At 50.3% G+C, this 20677-nt stretch overlaps 1 protein-coding gene across 1 annotated transcript in view; it reads right to left on the reverse strand.

The window, feature by feature from the left end:
* ARFGEF2 (ARF guanine nucleotide exchange factor 2) overlaps nt 1–20677 on the reverse strand; it is a 124974-nt gene that overhangs the window by 81623 nt on the left and 22674 nt on the right. Inside the window, exons 12-15 of the mRNA XM_073580533.1 lie at nt 17081–17220; nt 1270–1378; nt 501–696; nt 315–426 (exon numbers count right to left, since the gene is read on the reverse strand). Coding sequence (XP_073436634.1) covers nt 315–426; nt 501–696; nt 1270–1378; nt 17081–17220 — 557 coding nt within the window. The remainder of the gene's footprint in view (nt 1–314; nt 427–500; nt 697–1269; nt 1379–17080; nt 17221–20677) is intronic.

Below are 20677 nucleotides of genomic sequence, written 5' to 3' on the forward strand. Positions count from 1 at the left end.
TTTGTATTTTTATTAACTCCTCTGTGCTGATTTATGACAACATCACAGAATTTAGCTGAATTTTGATGTGAAATTAGCCAAGAGGAGCTCAGGAAAAAAAACATAAGAATTCACTTATTGATTCTCAGTCAACTCATTCTTCAGCCAGCACAGTGCAGGATAACAAAGGGCCCATATAAGGCGACCGATGCAAAACTTTTAATAAAACCCAACTGAAAGAATTATTGTTAGCCCAAAATAGAAGTATATCCTGTGAATATGCCGTATCCCTTAAACCTGTAATATCATACACAGTATTTAGAAATGTCACATACAAAATCTAGCCGATCCTCCTGGTGCAGGAACTGTGCAATGTCCTGTGGGGTGGCCCCCAGCATGCTCTGCTCCTGCAGATACTGGATTCCTCTCTTTGGTTTCTTGTTAAATCTGTGAATAAAAAAAGCAAAAATCAGAATCAAAGTTTATATGCACCACACCAGTGTGACCAGATTGCTGCTCACAGCTCAATCCCGTGCTCGATAATCTCCTTCTGCTGTTTGATCACTTCAAACTGTTCAGGGTCATCAGGGATGGAGGACTGGGTGCTGCTGATGCCGGAGGAGGCGGTGGAGTCCAGGGAACTTGGGCTGCTCCGGTGCCCCAAAATTTCTGGGGTCTTATTTTCTCCACCTTCAAAATCAGAGGATTTCTCTTGACCTGTAATAAAATAAAACTACAAATAAATCAATAAAGAAAGAAAAATCTACCACAGCAACAAGGAAAGATGCATGTCGTGGTTATTACAGTGTTAATGAGACACAAGGCCACAGCATAAACATTAACACTACTGCAAAACGGCACAGATTCTCATGGTTATCCACGTCAGGGCTCCACAGAACCACTCCCCCTATAGCAGATAGCTAGACCGCCCTCCATGGCAGGGGGCGCCACAGCTAGTCTGCCCCCCACGGCAGGGGGCGCAACGGCTAGACCGCCCCCCCCATGGCAGGGGGCGCCATGGCTAGACCGCCCCCCCCCCCATGGCAGGGGTCTGCCCTTACAGTAGAGAGCTCTATAGTATGACTGCCCATACAGTAGAGATCTCTAAAAAGTGACCCCCCCCTCATATAGTAGACCGCCCCAATGGGGTACCAGCATGTACAGTAGAGACTTACAGGGCTCAACTGATCCATCATTCAGATTTGCATACATTTTATACTTCATGAATTGCACAAATAGTATGAGCATCAAAACCACATCCCACCTGAGGGGGAAGCAATGACACCTCACCTAGATTGGATAGGTGGTTGGGGTTAACGTAGAGGTCCTTGCTCCACTCCACCATACATTTCAGGATAGACACCAGGCAGTCTAGACCTTTTTTCCTGAGACTAAGCTCCTGCAAAAGACACAACAAAAAAGGTAATCAGATGGTTCAGGGACCCGTTCTCTTTCAAACACACAGTACACCATAGATTATAATCCACTCTTGAAATATACTCTCATGTCCATATTTGTTGGAAATTCACCAGGGATGTAAAAGCTCTTCTGATCCAAAAATCACAGTCAGATTAACCATTACGCAAGGTCACTAACAATTAAAGGAGTATTAACATCTGAGATATTTATGGTATGTCAAAAGAATGTCAGAAACGTATGACAGCTTCTGGTTTTTCTCCCAAGACTACATTGCTATTGCACTTTCTACAACCATAAAACCAGTACGATGATGGGTCCTGTACTGCACCTAGGGCAGTACACTGAGCCAACGGGCATTAATAAGGCAGACTCTGATAAGAAATAACATGGCCACTGTAGTCTGATCATATTAAGGCTTTGGCCATGACACAGATTGCAATGCGGCATTGCAAGGGTAAAAACAGGATTTTTGGGTTGCTTACCGTAAAATCTGTTTCTCGGAGCCTTCATTGGGGGACACAGAGACCATGGGTGTATGCTGCTGCCACTAAGAGGCTGACACTATGCACAAAAAAGGTTAGCTCCTCCTCCGCAGTGTACACTCTACCGACCGACAGGAAATTCCTCAGTTAGTGAGAAAGCAGTAGGAGAAGTAACAGAATAGATTTAAAACAGGACAACTCAGCTGTAAACAACCAACAAACATAATAACAGGAGTTGTAGAACATGGGAGGGTGCTGTGTCCCCCAATGAAGGCTCCGAGAAACAGATTTTACGGTAAGCAACCCAAAAATCCTGTTTTCTCTGTCGCCTCATTGGGGGACACAGAGACCATGGGACGTCCCAAAGTAGTTCCTGGGGTGGGAAAAACAAACTTCCATCAGGCCAGCGGACTCACTACCGCAGCCTGCAGGATCCTTCTACCAAGGCTGGCGTCCGCCGGAGCGTAGGTGTGGACCTTGTAGAATTTCACAAATGTGTGAACCGACGACCAGGTTGCAGCTTTGCAAAGCTGCAGAGCGGAAGCTCTGTGACGTACTGCCCAGGAGGTCCCCACTGCCCGGGTAGAGTGCGCTCTAATTCCCGGTCCCGGAGGGGCTGCTCGATGTTTGACCCGGTAGGCCTCCAAAATTGCCGATCTGACCCAGCGAGCAATAGTGGCTTTGGAGGCCGGCTGACAATTTTCGCGCTCCATATGGAATGATGAAGAGAGAGTGTCTTCCGCAAAGGAGTCGTCCTAGCTAGGTAGACCTTCATCGCCCTGACCAAGTCCAGCTTGTTTAAGGAGCGCTCCCGAGGGTGAGTTGGACCCGGACAAAAGGACGGGAGAACAATATCCTCATTCAGGTGGAAAGTGGACACCACTTTAGGACGGAAAGAGGGCGGAGGCCGCAGAACTACCTTGTCCTGGTGGAGTACCAAGAAAGGAGAGCGGCAAGAGAGCGCTGCCAATTCCGACACACGCCAGATGGAGGTGATGGCTACTAGGAAGGCTACTTTCCATGAAAGGAGAGATAGGGAAACCTCCCTGAGAGGTTCAAAGGGAGGACCTTGCAGGACCTCGAGAACCAGGTTAAGATACCAAGGATCTATGGGCACTCGGTACGGAGGAGCCGTATGAGCCACTCCTTGAAGGAAGGTTTTGACCCGAGGACGAGAGGCCAAGGTCTTCTGGAATAAAATGGACAGCGCCGAAACGTGACCTTTTAAAGAGCTGAGGGCGAGGTCTGCAACAAACCCTGCCTGAAGAAACGCCAGGACAGAAGGGAGCGAGAAACGCATGGGCGGAATATCGTTGGCTTCGCACCAAGTGAAATAGGCTTTTCAAGTACGGTAATAAATTTTGGAAGACGATGGCTTCCTGGCCCGGATCATGGTATGAATAACTCGATCCGAAAAGCCTGATAGTTTCAAAACCTCGGTCTCAACAGCCACGCCGTTAAATTGAGCGGCCGAGAATTGGGGTGGCAAGTCGGACCTTGAGACAGCAGATCTGCCCTGCCTGGAAGTTTCCAGGGGGCATCAGCGAGAAGGTTGACGATGTCTGCGAACCAAGCCCTTCTGGGCCAATTTGGGGCGATGAGGATGACTGGAATTTCTTCCGCCTTGATTTTCTTCAGCAGCCTGGGAAGAAGAGGCAGGGGAGGAAACAGGTAGGGGAGCTCGAACTGCGACCAAGGAATGGCCAGAGCGTCGGCGCCCACTGCGAGAGGATCCCGAGCCCTGGATACAAACTGTGGGACTTTCCTGTTGAGGCGAGAAGCTAGCAGATCAACGTCCGGGGTTCCCCAACGACGGCAAAGCTGAAGAAATACTTCCGGATGTAGGGACCACTCTCCCGCCGCGAGACCCTCGCGGCTGAGAAAATCGGCGACCCAATTGTCCACGCCGGGAATGTGCACCGCGGATATTGCCGGGACTGAAACCTCCGCTCAAAGAAGAATCTTGGACACTTCTGCCAGGGCTGAGACACTCCGTGTCCCCCCCTGGCGGTCGACTGAGAAGTCTCTCCCAGTGAACGAGAGACAGATAAATCGCTCGTATCTCGAGGACGTTGATTGGCAGGGCTGACTCCTGAGTTGACCAACGACCCTGAACAGTGTGATTGCGGAACAGTGCCCCCCAGCCGAGGAGGCTGGCATCCGTCGTCACAATCTGCCAGTGAATGGGGAGGAATGACCGTCCTAGGGAGATCAGAGGAGACGTCAGCCACCAATTGAGGGACTGCTTGACACGGTTTGAAAGACGAATTGGGCGATCCAGGGAAAGGACAGACCTGTTCCACCGGGATAAGATGGCAAGTTGGAGAGGTCTGGAGTGAAATTGGGCAAAGGGAACCGCCTCTGTTGTCGGCACCATCTTTCCCAGGACTTTCATGGTTGTCCGGAGAGATGGAAGTCTCATGATCCGCAGCGATCGTTCATCCCGTTGCAGGGAGCCAATTTTCTCTTGAGAGAGAAAAACCCTTGATCGACGAGTGTCGAACAATAGACCCAGAAACACAAGACGTTGTGTCAGGATAAGACAGGACTTCTTTTTGTTGATGAGCCCCTCGAAATTGGCCAGGGTGTCTAAGACAATGGTAAGACTTTGGCGAGCCTGATGAAAGGAAGGAGCTTTGATCAGAATGTCGTTGAGGTACGGAAAAAGAACGAGACCTCTGATTCTCAACAAGGCCATCAACGCCGCCATGATCTTTGTAAATACTCTGGGTACAACTTCCCTGACCCAAGCGTCCTCTACTGAGGCCAGCCAGACGTCCCTGAAGAAACGGAGTCGTCGACCTCCCAACTGGGAGGGACCCTGGGGAGATCGTTGATAGTCATGCTGATGTGGACCGTCCAGATCTGGACCTGGAGGGTCTGCCCTGAGAGGAGTGAGATCGCCAGGAGGGAGTGGGTCTGAAGGACACCTTCTTTCTATCCTGGCGTGCCTGTGGTCTTTGTTGGTTAGAGACGTTATCTGTCGTATTGAAGCGACGGTAAGCCCGAAAGGGCCGAAACTGACGCCTTGGCGGGGGTCTGCGAGGCTTGGACTGAGTGAGGAGGGAACTCGTGCATCCAGTGGTGTCCTTAATAATCTGGTCCAGTTGGGACCCAAAGAGACGCGCTCCCTGAAAAGGCAGATTGGTAAGAGACTTTTTAGAAGACAAGTCCGCGTGCCAAGCCTTGAGCCAAATTGTACGTCAGATTGCCACAACGTTGCTTGACGCCTGAACAGCGCAAGACGCGGCATCCAAGAAAGCAGATAATCCCCTGCATGGAAATCTGGTTGGCCAAATCAGCCAATTGCTCTGGTTGGGCCTTATCTAGGATGCCCTTAAGGAGATCCTCTGCCCAAGTGGCTATGGCCTTTGCCACCCAAGATGAGGCAAAGACTGGACATAGCGCTGCTGCAGCCGCTTCGAATGCTGACTTTGCCAAGGATTCAATAATTCTGACTGTGTTATTAGAAAGTCTGGACACGGGTGCGTCCACCGAGGGGGAAGCAGACCAGTTGTCGTGAGCTCTTTAGCAAACGGATACAGCACGCTGAGGCGCTTCCCTCTTTGAAATCACCTGGACGGAATTTCTCTTTCCCTGGCAAGGATCTTGCCAAACTCAGAGTGGAAAGCGAATACCCTGGATGGTGTTTTTGCCCATCTGAACGAAACCTCCTGATCTGAGGATTTCGCAGGGGAGTCAGATATTTCGAAGGTGTGGTTCATCGCCGCAATGAGGTTCTGTACCGTAACCTTCATGTCCGCGTCTTGGTCAGAATCCAGCTCTAAAATCCCTTCAAAAGACATAACCGAGAACGCTTCACCTGACTCGGGTGAGGAGGCACGGGAGGGCGACTGCTGGGAAGGACTAGGTGCAGATGAGAGGCCAGGAGAGGATTCCTGCCGGGGATCCTGCCTGGGCCTTTTGCGGCTTCTGCTAGCTGGCTCAGATGGAACGTCTTGCGACCTGCCGGACCCTGCAGAAGTGTCCAGGGGCAACTTATCAAGAACGGCCACTAGGGACTGAGACACCCTGGTGAGGTCTGACACTGATTGTGATAGAGACGAAGCCCAGCCAGGAATGGGGGGGGGTTCACTCTCACGTGGAGCAACAGAAGGCTCCTGAGCGGCGTCGGGCTGAATGGGGTTGCTGCAGTCGATGCAGAGGGGAGTGGACTGACCTGAGGGAAGTTTGCGATTGCAGGAAGAACATGCAAAGAACTTGACTAGGGTGCAAGAGGGAGCCGGAGGACGGGCACCATCAGGCTTAGTGTTAGACATAGTGAAGGAGAACAACTGAAGCAGTGCCGGAAGGTTGGGGGACAGAAGGCAAAGGAGGGTGTCAGTCTGCAGTTGCAGAGCTACTCTCGGTCCAGTGTCCCCAGAAGCTATGCTACACGACTTGTCTGCAGATACAGGGCAGAGGAGAGCGGTGTCCGGCTGACAGGCTGAGGGAGATCGGTGTCCACCTGACATGCTGAGAAGATGGCTGCCGCCTGAGAGGAGCAGGAGGAACGCGCGCTTTCAGGGGAAGAAGGGCGGAGCTAGCCGTCGAGCTGAAGGAGGAACCGCCCGCTGGCCAAGAACAGGTTAGGGTCCAAAGGAGAGGCGGTGGGCGGACCTAGAACGGGCAGGAAAGAAGCCCGCTTAGGAGAAAGGGGCGGGGGGCGTGGCCGCGACTCTGAAGTAGGCCCGAAATGAAGCCGGGACCTAAATTAATAGCGGCGGCCGCCTGTCAGCGCAGGGCGGCGCGGAGGTCCCGCAGCGCTGCCGCGGCAACCGTCCTGAAGAACGCCGCCTGATGTCTGCCGGGCGGGAGAAACCCGCCTAGGAATGAAAGCGGGGGGAGAAGAGCAGAGCAAGGCCCACACTGAAGCCGGGGCCTGGATTAACTGCGGCCATAGAGGTGCAGGCTTCGCAGAAACCTTGCATTAATGCCGCAGCAACCTCTTTGAAGAATCTTGAGGAAACCAGAAGCCGCTGAGAAGCCCGCCTAAGAATGCGGAGGACCCCATACTTACCTCCGATTGCATTCAATAAAGGTACCTCAATATCCCACGCTGTCCGATCCGTCTTCTGTTGTGTCCGCGCCTCATCCAACCGACAGGTTCTGGTAGGCGAGTGGGTGGGAGACGGAGGGCGAGGACCATCTGGATCGCTGGCACGCAGCCGTGCTCTCATGGTCCCGCTGCGGAGAGCTATGAGGTATCCCTCCAGATTCCGGAAACCTGAAAAGGAACGACGCACGTCGAGGTAGATAGGGGTCTAACGAAAGACCCGTGTCCACCTCCTACTGACACTAAGCTAAACTGAGGAATTTCCTGCCGGTCGGTGGGGTGTACACTGCGGAGGAGGAGCTAACCTTTTTTGCGCATAGTGTCAGCCTCCTAGTGGCAGCAGCATACACCCATGGTCTCTGTGTCCCCCAATGAGGCGACAGAGAAAGGAGCCACACTGGACTAGCAAGGTACCGCAACAACCAAAAAAACAAAAAGGTTCTGCAGAACTTGCTTGTTGTTGTTTTGATACTACAACGACCCCTGGCATGTTGTTTGTATTTGGTCCAGATTTTAGACACAGCTGACTGTGAACAACCAACATCTTTTGCAACATTGCGTGATGATTTACCCTCTTTTAAGAGTTTGATAATCCTTTCCTTTATAAAGACAAAAGAAAGAAAACGCGGACGGCACTGCTGTTACCGTGTCTTGTCAGGAGAATTGCGGCGCATAGGAAGCCAGCAGTTGCGTGACTCGGGTGCTTGACCTGAAATCAGATGATCCTCAAGGTACATGAAAAGAATGAAGGTCGCACTCAGCGAGTAAAAATTCATGGGTTTATTGGCATATAAGTATATTCATGCCAAGCCAGCGGAGTGACAAGGAGTGCAAAAAAGGCTGACAACGGCCGTTTCGCGCTACTCGAGCGCTTCAACGGGTCATATTGTGGAAGGAAGTGACGGATTCAAATAAAGAACACGTCTCACAACACCTCCTCCTTCCACAGCTGTTATCTAAGTGACAATGTGAATTAGACAAAAACATATAGAGATGCATAACAAACGACAAATGTTAATACTAATACAAATTTTGGCTAAGCAACATACAATTGCAAAAAGAAACAAAAGAACAAAACCAAAGTAAAATAAAAATGCCTCACATAAGTGAGACTAATTCTACTCTCCAGACCACAATGCTTATAATCCGAATATTTAAATTATTTTAAATAGGGTCATTGAAATAGGTAGAAGATAGACTTAATCAATATTGCTCTGTCTAACAAGACACAAATATATTTTTCCATGTACAGGAAGACAAATTTAAAAGATCACATTTTACAGAAGCAGAATATGCACGAAAAAATGACACATAAATGATCTTCATACATATTAATATCCAAGTACTTGCCATAAAAATGTGAATGCAATAATATGTATGTAAAAAACCTAACCAGAATATTGGAAAACATCCTAGCCGGCATACTACGTCACAATTCAAAATGTGGGAATAGAAAAGGAATTTTTTATATACTTTCCATGTGTGTTAAATAGGAGACTAAGTCCCTAACAAAACGCAATCAATTAAACAGAACTAATCAATGATACGATACGCATGACCGATGATCATTACAAAAAATTGCCATGTCTATCTTCTCATTGAAACCCATTGGACCTGTTGCATTGGTTTTCATTATCCATTTAGATTCTCGTCTCAAAAGAATTCGATTCAAATGCCCTCCTTGAGGGGGTAAAGAAACCTTTTCAATTCCTAAAAAGGAAAGGGACATTCGGATCACCTCCATGTACATCTCTAATATGACCAATCAACCGTGAAGGTGAAACACCTTTCCCTGTTGTAATCGATTTAAAGTGTTCCCTGAACCGGACAAAAAGGGGACGTATGGTTTTCCCTATATAGAAAAAAAAGCACAGGCAGAAAATCGCATATACTACATAATCTGTCTTACACGTGATGAAGTCAGAAACTGTATGTTTAATGGCACCCAGACGGACAGTGCGGTCAGTAAAGAAATCTACAATATGAGCAATGACCGCATTTAAAATTACCTTTTGGGGTGCTTTTACTAAGCCAAGTCCCCCGTTCTGTAACTACCCGATTCTTCACTAGAACATCTCGAATTCTAGTGCTGCGTTTACAAGAGAAAAGAGGGCCTCTGGATACCATGTCACTAAAGTCTCTATTCTGTTCCAAAATATGCCAGAGTTTTCTAATGGCTAGTCTGATCAGACGATCCATGGGACTAAAACGAAAACAGAAGGTAAATCTTTTTCCCTTTTGTTTGTGATTTATCATGTCTCACATCGAAAGTATATAAAAAGGAGATTTTTGTGTACTCACCGTAAAATCTCTTTCTCTTCGCCTCTAATTGGGGGACACAGAACCATGGGTGTTATGCTGCTGTCCACTAGGAGGCGACACTATGCATAATCTGAAAAAGATTAACTTTGGCTCCTCCTCTGCAGTATACACCCCTGGACGGCGTCAGCCTTCTCCAGTTTTGTGCAAAAGCATTAGGAGGAACGTAACCAAATAACTTAACCATGCCTGTAAGAAGGCTACTATGTACGAGCTCAAAGAACAATATGAGAACTCAACCGTAAACAACAGGGTGGGACACAGAACCATGGGACGTCCCAAAGCAGTCCCTGGGTGGGAAGCAATGGACGAATAATGTGCTAGCAGGTCCCTAAATTTGGGGCACTGCCGCCTGCAGAACCAGTCTACCCAGGCTCGCATCCGCTGAGGACTGGGTATGAACGCTGTAGTGTTTCGTAAACGTGTGTAGGCTAGTCCAAGTGGCCGCCTTACACACTTGTTGTGCCGAAGCCTGATGCCGAATGGCCCAGGAGGCCCCTACTGCCCGTGTAGAGTGTGCCGTGATACCGGCCGGAAGAGGGGAACTGTTAAGTCGGTAGGCCTCATGTATGGTGGACTTGATCCACCTGGCAAGGGTAGCCTTGGAAGCCGGCAGTCCCTTGCGACTACCTTCTGGAAGAATGAAGAGGGAATCAGACTTCCGGAAAGGTGCAGTCCTGGACACGTAAATCCGCAATGCTCTGACGAGGTCAAGCGTATGCAGAGCCTTCTCCACTCTATGAACCGGAACCGGGCAAAGGGATTTCAGTGAAATCTCCTCATTGAGGTGAAAGTTGGACACAACCTTCGGAAGGAAGGATGGTACCGTGCGGAGAACCACCTTGTCCTGGTGAAAGGCTAGGAAAGGCCGTCTGCAGGAAAGTGCTGACAATTCCGACACTCTGCGTAACGAGGTGATCGCCACTAGAAAAACCACTTTCTGAGACAGAATGGAGAGTGGAACTCCTCTAAGAGGTTCGAAGGGTGGAGCTTGCAATGCTGTCAGGACCAGATTGAGGTCCCATGTATCCAGCGGACGTTTGTAGGGAGGAACCAATCGGGAAACTCCCTGGATGAAAGTCCTTACTTGCGGTTTAATAGCAATGCGCTTTTGAAAAAGGACTGAAAGCGCCGACACCTGACTCTTAAGCGAGCCTAAGGATAGCTTGGCGTCTAGGCCCGATTGAAGAAAGCCTAGTACCTTCGGGAGGGAATAAGGGAGTGGGACTTGTCCATGAGGTTCGCACCAAGAAAAGAAAGCTCTCCAGGTACGATAATAGATCTTGGCGGAGGCAGGCTTCCTTGCCCTGATCATAGTTGCAATGACTGCCGGTGAAAAACCTGCCTGGGTTAGAATCCAGGTTTCAAGGGCCATGCCGTCAAATTGAGAGCCCCTGAATTCTGATGGAAGAACGGACCTTGAGACAGAAGGTCGTGACGGTCGGGTAGACGCCAGGGGACGTCTGCCGTAAGTTGAACGATGTCGGCGTACCATGTACGTCTGGGCCAGTCTGGCGCGATGAGGATGGTTGGAACTCCCTCTTGCTTGATCTTCCTCACGACCCTGGAGATTAGGGGGAGGGGTGGAAAAATGTACAGGAGTCGGAACTGGGACCAGTCCTGGACCAGGGCATCCGCTCCGAGCGACCGCGGGTCGTGTGTCCTGGCCATGAAATTGGGGACCTTGGTATTGAGATGGGATGCCATTAGGTCCACCTCCGGGGTTCCCCAGCGTTGACAGATCTGGTAGAAAATCTCGGGATGGAGAGACCACACCCCCGAGTCCATTCCTTGCCTGCTGAGGAAGTCGGCTTCCCAGTTTTCTACACCCGGAATGTGGACCGCAGAAAGTACCGTCCTCGTGTCTTCCGCCCAGCGGAGGATATGCGCCACTTCTCTCATCGCCTGGGCGCTGCGGGTCCCGCCTTGGTGGTTCACATATGCCACAGCCGTGGCATTGTCCGACCGTATCCGTATGTGCGAGGCTGCAAGCAAGTGATGAAAGGCTTTCAGTGCCAAGAGGATGGCCCTGATTTCCAGAATATTGATGGGCAATGTCACTTCCCTCGGTGACCACTTGCCTTGTGCCCTGTGATGTAGGTGCACCGCCCCCAGCCTGTCAGGCTTGCATCGGTAGTCAGGATCTTCCATTGCCCTGAGAGGAAGGGCTTCCCTCGTGTAAGCGAGGTTGGGTGAAGCCACCAATGCAGGGACCTCCTGGTTGACGACGTCAACCTGAACTCCCTGTCGAGGGAGAAGGGATTCCTGTCCCAAGAGCTGAGTATGGCTAGTTGAAGGAGCCGGAGGTGAAAGTGGGCAAATGGCACTGCCTCTATTGCTGCTACCATCCGGCCGAGGACTCTCATGGCAAACCGGAGAGATCGAGGAGGACTGCGAAGGAGTGTACGAACTCCCAGACGGATGGCCAGTGTCTTGTCCTTGGGAAGGAGCACCAGGCCCCTGGAGGTGTCGAATAACATTCCCAGGAATGTTAGAGTCTGACTTGGGATAGTCGACGATTTCTGTAGGTTGACTAGCCATCCCAGGCGACTCAGTGTGTCTGCTGTGATTGAGACACTGACCTCGCAGTCTTTGAAAGTGGGAGACTTGATGAGGAGGTCGTCCAGGTACGGGATGACTAGAATGCCTCTTGAGTGCAGAACGCCCATGGTGGCCGCCATGACTTTGGTGAACGTTCTTGGAGCCGTGGCGAGTCCGAACGGAAGGGCGACAAACTGGTAGTGGTTTTGGTTGACCGCGAACCTGAGAAACCTTTGGTGGGCGGGGGCAATTGGTATGTGCAGATACGCATCCTGTATGTCTATGGAGGCAAGGTATTCTCCCTGCTCCATGGATGCAATGATGGACCGGAGGGACTCCATGCGGAAATGACGGACCCGTACGTAATTGTTGAGCTGTTTTAGGTCCAGTATGGGTCGGACGCTGCCTCCTTTCTTGGGGACTACGAACAGATTTGAGTAGAACCCTCGGAATCTCTCGTTCGCGGGAACCGGCACCACAACTCCTGCTTGAAGGAGAGAGGAGAACGCTTGGTGGAAAGCACGAGCCTTGTCTGGTGGTGTTGGAGGAATAGAAAGGAAGAACCGGTTCGGTGGAGCGGAAGTGAACTCTATCTTGTATCCGGAAGACACTATTTCCCTGACCCACCTGTCTTCTGTAATAGGCAGCCAGGCTTGCTGGAAGAGTAAAAGTCGGCCGCCTACTGGTGGGGTGTCTTCCGGAGTTCGTGAGTCATGATGAAGCGAAGTTCTGAGGTTTTCCTCCCTTGGGTCTCGCTTGGCCTGCTTTCGACTGCCAAGACCTGTCCGGTCGCTGCTGCGTCCGTGGGTTGTCCCTGCGTGGAGAGCGGTTACGGTTTTGCGCTGGGCGCGAGACGGACCAGCCCGAGGAATTCCGAAAGGATCGGAATCGCGTCTGGTTTCTTCGTTTCAACGTGCGTTTCGGTTTTAGTTGAGGGAGAGAGGTACTCTTACCCCCAGTGGCATTGGCTATCATTGTGTCCAACTTTTCCCCGAAAAGTCTTCCAGTAAGATACGGAAGTCGAGTGAGGGACTTATTTGAGGCCGCATCCGCTTTCCATTCTCGCAGCCAGATGATGCGTCGGATCGTGAGGGCGTTTGATGCTATTCCCGCTACACCTCTTGCGGAATCCAGGGCTGCATGAAGCATGTAGTCTGCTACCACTGCTATCTGGACCGCTTGGTCCGAGAGCTCGGGATTTGAAGCTTGAAGACCTTCCTGTAGTTTTTTGGCCCAAGCCAGGATGGCCTTGGCCACCCAAACTGAAGCAAACGCAGGGCCCAGAGAGGCGCCTGCCGCTTCGAAAATAGAACGAGCCATGCGTTCTACTTGCCGGTCTGCTGCGTCCCTGAGGGTTGAGCTATCTGGCAGAGAGAGTAAGGTCTGCGCTGCTAGCCTAGAAACCGGGGGGTCCACTTCAGGTGGATCTGTCCATTGTTTGGTGACTGTCTGTGGGAAGGGGTACTTCGCTTCCAAATATTTGCGATTAGCAAATTTTTTCTCAGGCTGCGCAAACTGTTTGGTAAGTATTTTTTCAAACTCATGGTGATTAGGGAAGACCTTAGGTGGTTTCTGAACGCTTTCGAAGCAAATCCTATGTTCTGGGACTTCCGGGGCCGACTCTGGAATTTTTAGCACCCGATGAATGGCAGAGATTATGTCCTCAACTAGCGCTGTATCGCTAGGGGGAGAAGGTACCACGGACCTCTCCGTTTCGTTATCTGAGTCGGAGTCACAGATGCCCTCCGAATCCTGTGCCTCGCTAAGGTGATCCCTGGAGGGCGACCTGGGGCAGGGGTCTTCTGTGGTGGGGGGGATCTCTGTGGTAAATTGCACTGTCTGTCTGTGACAGGGGACTGCCTAGGAGACCTGGAATGACGCTGTCTCTCCCTGGGGGGGGGACGACCTTGTGCTATAGGCCGACTCAGGTGATCGAGACCTGTGGGTCCGCTTACGTCTGTGAGTCGGAAGCAGCATGTTCCTGAGACAAGCTGTCCGTTTGCTGTGTAACGTCTATAGCCGGGGCCCGACTCTGCAGAGCTTGCAGCAATGTGGCAGTTAGGTTGTCTATGGACTGTGTCATAGACTGTGACATCTGAGTTGCCCATTCCGGCGTGGCCTGTGACACTGAAGCGTCAGTAGGGACTCCCTGGGGTTCTGACCCAGAGTTCTGGATGCAGTCCCGGCAGTGCGGATACGTGCTACCACTAGGGAGCGTGGCATTGCAGAATGCATAGAAACATTCCTGCCTGGTTCTCTTCCTTGAGCCCGGCATAGTGCACAGAGGCTGGCTATCAGGGATCGTACAGGGGTGGCTACGCAGAGGGAACCCACAGAGAGCCTTCTAGGAAGTATGGATTCACAGCTGAGTAATGAAAACCCAGCTGTGAGCTTACCCCACCGGTGTGCCCCTAGGTCCAGCGCCGACAGATCCCAGTTCTGTGCCCCCCCGGAGACCGCTGTGATGCTCCTCTCCTGGATCTCATCCAAAAAAAATGGCCACCGGGACTCTGAGGAGAGGGAGGAGGGGGCGGAGAGCTGAAAAGGGCGCGCTGGGCTGTGTAAAAACGCGCCCTTTCTGCCTCAATCCGCCCCTTCTATGACACTCCAGCGTGTCATTTTAGTCATCCGGGGGCGGGCCGGGGGGGCGGGGAAAAGGCGGCGGCTTCAGCTAGGCCGAAGCCGCGGTCTAAATTAGAGGCCTGATGCCCAGGAGGGCTCCAGAGCGGCGCGGTAGTCCGGGGGGGGGGCGGATTTGTACCAGACCCCCCCAGAATAGCGGTGGGGGTAGCAGGGGCAGCGGTTCTTGTATGGGGGCCCCTGGAGCGCTATGGAGCCGCTGCTGCTGCAGAGACAGGGACGCAGGAAAGCCCTGTCTCTGCTGTGCCATGCCAGTCCGCACCCTCCCCCGGCCCCAACAGGATCCCTCAGCTGGTCTGGGGTCCCAGGAAGCTGCGGAATGATGCCTATTCTCCGACCCTACCTGAGGCGTCTCAACCTAATGCCCCCTGCGGGGGATTAGGGAGGGTGCGTCTGTCACCGTCAGGGGGTCTTCATCCTCGCCTCAACCTCAACCCAGACCCCAAAGGGGTTGGGGAAGGAGGGGGGGACTCAACTTCGGACCAGTACCCGCAGGACTGGGGAAGGAGCGACATGGGGAATAGCCATCTCAACTTCAACCGGGCACCCCTAAAAAGGGGGCCAAGGAAGGAGCCATGTCAGGAGTCTCGTTGGAGACCCACTTTTCTTCATCTGTTCCTGACGGAAAACAAAAAAAAGAATGGAAAAAAAAGGTGTGCCTCCTTGCGACACTAAGCAAAAACTGGAGAAGGCTGACGCCGTCCAGGGGTGTATACTGCAGAGGAGGAGCCAAAGTTAATCTTTTTCAGATTATGCATAGTGTCGCCTCCTAGTGGACAGCAGCATAACACCCATGGTTCTGTGTCCCCCAATGAGGCGACAGAGTAAAATTCCTTTTCTATTCCCACATTTTGAATTGTGATGTAGTATCCCGGCTACGATGTTTTCCAATATTCTGGTTAGGTTTTTTATATACATATTATTGCATGCACATTTTTATGGCAGGTACTTGGATATTAATATGTATGAAGATCATTTATGTGTCATTTTTTTGTGCATATTCTGCTTCTGTAAAATGTGATCGTTTAACTTGTCTTCCTGTATATGGATAAATATATTTGTGTCTTGTTAGACAGAGCAATATTGATTAAGTCTATCTTATACCTATTTCAATGACCCTATTTAAAATAATTTAAATATTCGGATTATAAGCATTGTGGTCTGGAGAGTAGGATTAGTCTCACTTATGTGAGGCATTTTTATTTTACTTTGGTTTTGTTCATTTGTTTCTTTTTGCAATTGTATGTTGCTTAGCCAAAATTTGTATTAGTATTAACATTTGTCGTTTGTTGTTATGCATCTCTATGTTTTTGTCTAATTCACATTGTCACTTAGATAACAGCTGTGGAAGGAGGAGGTGTTGTGAGACGTGTTCTTTATTTGAATCCGTCACTTCCTTCCACAATATGACCCGTTGAAGCGCTCGAGTAGCGCGAAACGGCCGTTGTCAGCCTTTTTTGCACTCCTTGTCACTCCCCCGGCTTGGCATGAATATACTTATATGCCAATAAACCCATGAATTTTTACTCGCTGAGTGCGACCTTCATTCTTTTCATGTACCTTAATCCTCTCCTTTGTTTCAATTGACATCTCTCCTGTTGGAGACATGATTCATGTCAGTCCACTTGGTGCAACAGCTCTCCAAGGTGTGCTCACTCTTTATTAGATGCAGACTAACGAGCAGATCTAATTTGATGCAGGTGTTAGTTTTGGGAATGAAAATTTACAGGGTGATTCCATAATTTTCCCTCAGAATTGAGTGATTCCATAATTTTTCCCCTATGCTTGGTTTAAAAAAGTAACCATTACTGACTACCACATTTTTTGTTCTTGATTTCTTTTAGTGTTTCTTAAAGCCAGAAAGTTGCCATTTGAATTTTGTGCCATGTCTGTGATCTGCTTTTTTTCTACAAAATTAAACAACTGAATGAACATCCTCCAAGGCCAGTGATTCCATAATTTTTGCCAGGGGTTGTATGATGGTCGCAATCCGACCCCATTCACATGAATTACTCTGCGATGTTACAGCGAATACAGTGATCATTGACCAGCTGACCTTGCTGCCATGTAGCCCCAGTATAAGGGTATGTGCACACGCTGCGGATTCGCAGCGGATTTGGCCTCTGTGGATCTGCAGCAGTTCTGCTGACAGTGTACAGCACCATGTAAGTCTATGGGATTTACAATCCGCTGTGCACATGCTGCGGTTTTTTTTACTGCGGAAAAGCTGCGGTTTTAAATCCGCAGAAAGAAGTGACATGTCAATTCTTTCTGCGGTTTCCGGCTGCGGTTTGCCACCTATTCCATTGTCCAGGTGTCAAGCCGCAGGTCAATTTACCTGTGGTTTTACCTGCGGATCCGCACGGAAAAATCCGCTGGTGAATCCGCAGCGTGTGCACATAGCCTAAGTGTTTACAGACTCCGAATGAATGGCTATTTTGCCGAAGTGCTGCAACAAAAATACTATTTAACAACAAAGTGTGAATACATCCAAAACAGAGAGCTGCATGTAAACCTAAATTAGGTTACTATCATCACTGGCTCAGCCAGAGGGCCACTAGGTGCTTCCCTGAAGGCCTACGTGCTCTCATCATCAGCCCCCTAGGTAACCCCAAAAACCCTTTTTTGCTCCTCACATTCTCACCTGAAGAGGGGTCATTCCCAGTTCATGGCCACTCCTTCCCTGAGCAATTTTTGACAAGTCATTTACAAGACGTTCAAATATATTAGCAGCATTTAAGTCACAGTCATAGTTCACGTAAATGTCGACAACGCACTGAGCATCTGAAAAAGAAAAACTCCCATTAATGGAAACATTATCACTCAGGAGCGAGTGTCTATGATTACATCAATTCTGTAATTGAGCCACAATCTCCAGACAGGAGACTTTAGACAGGAGAGCAGGAGATGCAAGTGAATGGTCACTAATTCAAGTACAAAGCAGCGACTACTTCCATTTATTATTAGCAACTTACTTGAGTCACTGCACGGACCATAAATCATGTCCTCAACTCCTGCACACATACGACTAACCACATGCGGGATTTGGGGGTCCCCCTTGAGAATTGTGTGCATTTAAACCTTTAAGTATCAGAAAAACAATAGTGTCCCTGTCTGTGTATCTCAGTCGCAATGCCAGACTAAGGCTAGTTTCACACTAGCGTTAGGAGGCGCAGCGCCGCCGCTAAGCTCCGTCTCTGGTCGCGCCTCTTCCGATCAGCTCCTCCTATGGGTGCATGACGCTGCATGCGACCAGCATACCCTATATTTAGCGTTGGGTACGCTGGCCGTGCGCTAGTATGTTTATGCCGGCGCAGGCACCCTTTTTGTGCTGCGCCGAGCGCACAAAAATGTAACACGGTGCGTTTGGCGCACGACGGCGCAGCGCAAAAAGGGAGCATGCGCCGGCAAAAACATACCAACGCACGGCTGGCGTACCCAACGCTAAATATAGGGTACGCCAGTTGCATGCAGCGTCATGCGTCCATAGGAGGAGATGACCAGAGGAGGCGCGGCCGGGGGCGGAGCTTAGCAGCGGCCCTGCGCATCCTAACGCTAGTGTGAAACTTGCCTAAGGCTAGTTTCACACTAGCGTATGGAGAAGCTGCGGAGGGATGCGGACTTCCTCCATGAAGCACCGCCCACGGCCGCACCTCCTCCGGTCAGCTCCGCCTCCATCGGCATGCATACCCCATCTTTAGCATTAGATACGCAGGCCGTTCCGATGTATGCAGATGCCTCCGCATGGATCTTTTTGACGGTGCGGTGACCTGCGCCGAACTCAACGTGTTGCATTTTGGTGCGGTCGCTGCACTGTCAAAACGGCACATGCGGAGGCATCCGCATACATCGGAACGGCCTGCGTACCTAATGCTAAAGATAGGGTACGCAGGCAGCATGCCGACGGGGGCGGAGCTGCCCGGAGGAGGTGCGGCTGTGGGCAGAGCTTCACGGAGGAAGTCCGCATCCCTCCGCAGCTCCTCCATACGCTAGTGTGAAAGTAGTCAGTCATGTAGGGTGGAGGGTGTTTTTAAAAATGTAAAAAAAAATTCTAAAGTGGAACAAAAGGTGATCGCAAACAGTTAAAGAGATGTTTTTTTGTTGGAAGGTCCCCGCCGATAAGCTAATCACATGCAAATTAGACACGATCGTCAGGGAACACAACAACAAGTGTTTAACTTGCCCTCTCCGCCACTACAGGATTAATGAGGCATTACATGTAAGGCTACTTTCACACTAGCGTCGTGCGACGTACGTCGCAATGCGTCGATTTGGAGAAAAAACACATCCTGCAAAGTTGCTCGCAGGATGCGTTTTTTCTCCATAGACTTGCGTTAGCGACGCATTGCGACGTATGGACACACGTCGCATCCGTCGTGCGACGGATGTGTCGCATTTTGGCGGCCGCGATGCACACAAACACCAAGGTTACTTACCGGTAGCTGGTTTTTCCGGAGCCCATGACGGCACACGAGAGAGGGGGTCCGCCCAGTCAGGACAGGAACCCTACTGAAGATAAAAGGGGTGGTACCTCTCCCTCGCTTCAGTTGGTTTACAGAGCATGAGAGCCCCCCCCCGGGTTAGTACACATGGTAAAACTATCACCACATTATATCTAACTAAAAAACACCCAAACTATATTGCACACCAAAAGGAGTGAAAGGGGGGGGGGGGGGGGGGGGGAAATATACAGGTGCCGTCATTGGCTCCGGAAAAACTGGCTACCGGTAAGTAACCTTGGTGTTTTCCCGTTTTGAGAAAAAGAGTTTTGTAGAATAAGACACCTTAGGGAGGGACCACCGCTTGCAGCACCCTTCTACCAAAGGTTAGGTCAGTAGAGGAAGATAGATCAAGTCGATAGTGCTTAAAAAAGGTTGAAGGTGAGGACCAGGTAGAGGCTTTACAAATCTGCTCAATCGATAACTCAGCCTTCTCTGCCCAGGAGGTAGCCACGGCTCTGGTGGAGTGAGCCTTGATGCCTTCTGGAACCGGAGCGCCACTTGTGGAGTAGGATAACATAATGGCCTCCCTGATCCATCTGGCAATGGTACTCTTAGCTACCCCGTGCCCTTTTCTACTACCCTGAAAGGCTACAAAAAGGGACTGATCTTTCCTCCACTGACTAGTCATTGAGATATATTGTACTATGGCTCTTCTTACATCTAATGTATGGAATTTTTGCTCCCCCAGGTATCTAGGATTGTTACAGAAAGATGGCAAGGAGCTCTACTGAGTCCTATGAAACTTTTGGACTACCTTGGGGAGGTAGGCCGGGTCTGGTCTTAGAATCACTCGGTCATCCAAGATCTGCGTGTATGGAGGACATATAGATAGAGCTTGTAGATCGATCACTCTTCGAGCTGATGTTAAGGCTACCAGTAAGACAGTTTTAAGTAGCTTTGGTGACAGCTCTAGTAGTGGTTCAAAGGGATCTTTGGTTAAGGCCTCTAAGACTAGGTTGAGGTCCCAGGGTGGTATCTTTGGAATAATGACCGGCCTTGACCTGCCACAGGATTTTATGAAATCGGGACACCCACCTATTGGCTGCTAAGTTGCAGTTATATAGGGCCCCCAAAGCTGAGACATGGACTTTGAGTGTGTTAGTGGCCAGTTGCAGCCCCGACTGTAAGAATTCTAGGATAGGTCCCACTGGCGCTACATCCCCTAAAAGGTTCCCCCAGGAAGTCTAGGAACTTTTTCCACGTTCTACCGTAGATTTGGGATGTTATAGGTTTCCTACTTTTCAACAGGGTGGAGACTAACCCTGGAGAGAATTCCTGGCAACTCAGTAGCACCCTCTCAAATTCCAGACTGCTAGATGGAAGCCCTTCACCTGAGAGTGGACCACTGGTCCCTGGGAAAGCAGGTCTGGAATCTCCGGTAATATCCATGGATCTGTCACCGACATGAGTCTCAGAAGGGAGAACTAAGGTCTCCTCGGCCAAAACGGAGCTATAAGAATTATTCTTGCTCGATCCTCCCTGATTTTTATGACCACTACTGGGATCATTGTTATCAGGGGAAATGCATAGGCCAGGATGAACTTCCAGGGTATTTGTAGGGCATCTACTGCGAAGGGGTTTTCCCTTGGATCTAGTGAGAACTTCCTGACCTTCCGGTTGTGTGCGGTAGCCAACAAGTCTATTTCTGGTTTGCCCCAGGCCTGAACTATTTGTTGGAAGACTTGGGGGTTTAGGGACCATTCCCCTTGTCTTAGGTGCCTGCGACTCCGGAAGTCTTC

The sequence above is a fragment of the Dendrobates tinctorius genome, unplaced genomic scaffold (genome assembly GCF_039654945.1).
Source record: "Dendrobates tinctorius isolate UK_male_01 unplaced genomic scaffold, ASM3965494v1 ptg000065l, whole genome shotgun sequence".
Lineage (NCBI taxonomy): Eukaryota > Metazoa > Chordata > Amphibia > Anura > Dendrobatidae > Dendrobates > Dendrobates tinctorius.